Raw genomic sequence first — 1,760 nt, 5'->3', positions numbered from 1 at the left:
GTTCTAGTTCAGTTCTAGTTCAGTTCTAGTTCAGTTCTAGTTCAGTTCTAGTTCAATTCTAGTTCAATTCTAGTTCAATTCTAGTTCAGTTCTAGTTCAGTTCTAGTTGAGTTCTAGTTCAGTTCTAGTTCGGAATTAAAATTTTTAAACAAATATTTTTATTTAGTTTGTACAAGTTTACAATTTTTCGAAAAAAATACAATTTTTTTCAATTTCATTAAACATGCTTAAATTATTCTAGGAGTATTTGAGAGAAAAACTTTATAAAACAAGAATATCCCACTTTTAACTCCCTAACAAATATAAAAATTTAATTAAAACTAAAAAAACACTTACCAAATGTAACATAACCAATATTATCGCCAACTTTAGCATCCGTATTAGCCAATTCCAATGGTGGTTCACGATGGGAAAAGAGCACTTGTGGTGCAGTATGCGATGCACGCCGACCTTCTCGTAATTCTTGCATAAAAACTTTACCTATAACAACATCATCTTCATCACGGAATATGGTACTAAAAACAACAGTAACACGATCCGCTTTGGCTTCAACATATCTATAAAAATTAAATCCAATAACATTAGTAATTATTAACAATAAGTTGACAAAAAATAACTGAATACACTTACAAAGTCTCATCATTTCTATAATTGATAACAGCACGTTTTTGTCCCTCTTCACCTTGTTCTTGAAAATCGAAATATTTTTCAAAAACTGAAGCGAAACAATTACGCTTTAATAAACCAATTTTTTTGGCCACTTGTTCCCAGTCTGAGGGTATATCTTCTAAATTAATAAGTACGGATACATTGTAACCTATTGGTTATTATGGGGGGAGGAGAATAAGAAAAATAAACATTTAAAACCTTAAAATCAAAATTGCAAAGAAAAAGTATATAAAAATGTATGTATTACAACACTAACCATCTTCCGTGTCAGTTAAGAGACTACCATATTCACGCTTGAGCAATTCGTCGGCACCATGTTCTTGTAATTGTTGATAAAATTTTAAAGAAATGCTGGTCTAAAATTAAAAAAAGAAATAATAATAAATTTTATTGTACAATAATAATACAGAGAAAATTAAAAGAGCATAAATAGATTTAAAGTTTTTTACTATGATTTTATGTTTTTATTTTTACGGCGGGATGTTTTGTTACATCTAATTTACGTTCTTTGTTTAAACTTAGCTTAATCTGTATTTTGCGTTTTTTAGCAATCAGTTACGTTACTTATTATCTTAGTTTAACTGAGAGTTATTGGCCAAATAAAACTAAGTTATAAGTAAACACAGTCCACCAAAACAATAAAATGATCAATGAGAAGATGAAAAACTTACAATAATTTAATATTTTCTGTTAGTTGCTATTGTTATATTGCAATCTATAGCATTTTTATTGCAAGAGTAGTTTAGTTAATTAATAAATTTCCATTAAAACTTACTCTGACTTTAGTTTTATCTCCATTTATGTTGGAAATGTGAAATAAAACACCATCAAAATCTGCTATTTTAACATCTATTGATTCTGGTTTTAATCTAAAATAGAAAATAAATGAAATCATTAATTAGTAATGTATAATTTTAATCATTATAAATGTCAGAGTAAGAGTAAATAATATACAAATGACAATGAAAAAACCAAAAACTTAATCAAGTTCAGTTCTAGTTCAGTTCTAGTTCAGTTCTAGTTCAGTTCTAGTTCAGTTATAGTTCAGTTCTAGTTCAGTTCTAGTTCAGTTCTAGTTCAGTTCTAGTTCA

At 27.8% G+C, this 1,760-nt stretch overlaps 1 protein-coding gene across 1 annotated transcript; it reads right to left on the bottom strand.

Moving 5' to 3' along the window:
- Positions 1 to 310: 310 nt before the first annotated feature.
- Positions 311 to 1,564, bottom strand: LOC124419086 (actin-related protein 2/3 complex subunit 2). Its single transcript, XM_046947366.1, has 4 exons — positions 1,445 to 1,564; positions 926 to 1,025; positions 631 to 817; positions 311 to 557 (listed from the first exon to the last, which is right to left on the bottom strand). Exons 1-4 carry the CDS (start codon positions 1,562 to 1,564, stop codon positions 311 to 313), a joined length of 654 nt encoding a protein of 217 aa, XP_046803322.1.
- Between the last annotated feature and the right edge of the window lie 196 nt (positions 1,565 to 1,760).

Source organism: Lucilia cuprina, chromosome 2 (genome assembly GCF_022045245.1).
Source record: "Lucilia cuprina isolate Lc7/37 chromosome 2, ASM2204524v1, whole genome shotgun sequence".
Lineage (NCBI taxonomy): Eukaryota > Metazoa > Arthropoda > Insecta > Diptera > Calliphoridae > Lucilia > Lucilia cuprina.
This window is presented reverse-complemented; position numbering and strand designations above follow the sequence as displayed.

What these genes read in the sequence shown, in the direction of transcription:
- LOC124419086 (XM_046947366.1), bottom strand. Translation starts at nt 1,564, where the DNA reads ATGATTTCATTTATTTTCTATTTTAGATTAAAACCAGAATCAATAGAT. An exon ending in CTTAACTGACACGGAAGATG is followed by an intron (nt 818 to 925) that starts GTTAGTGTTGTA and finishes AATAACCAATAG; the next exon opens with GTTACAATGTATCCGTACTT. An exon ending in TATAGAAATGATGAGACTTT is followed by an intron (nt 558 to 630) that starts GTAAGTGTATTC and finishes TAATTTTTATAG; the next exon opens with ATATGTTGAAGCCAAAGCGG.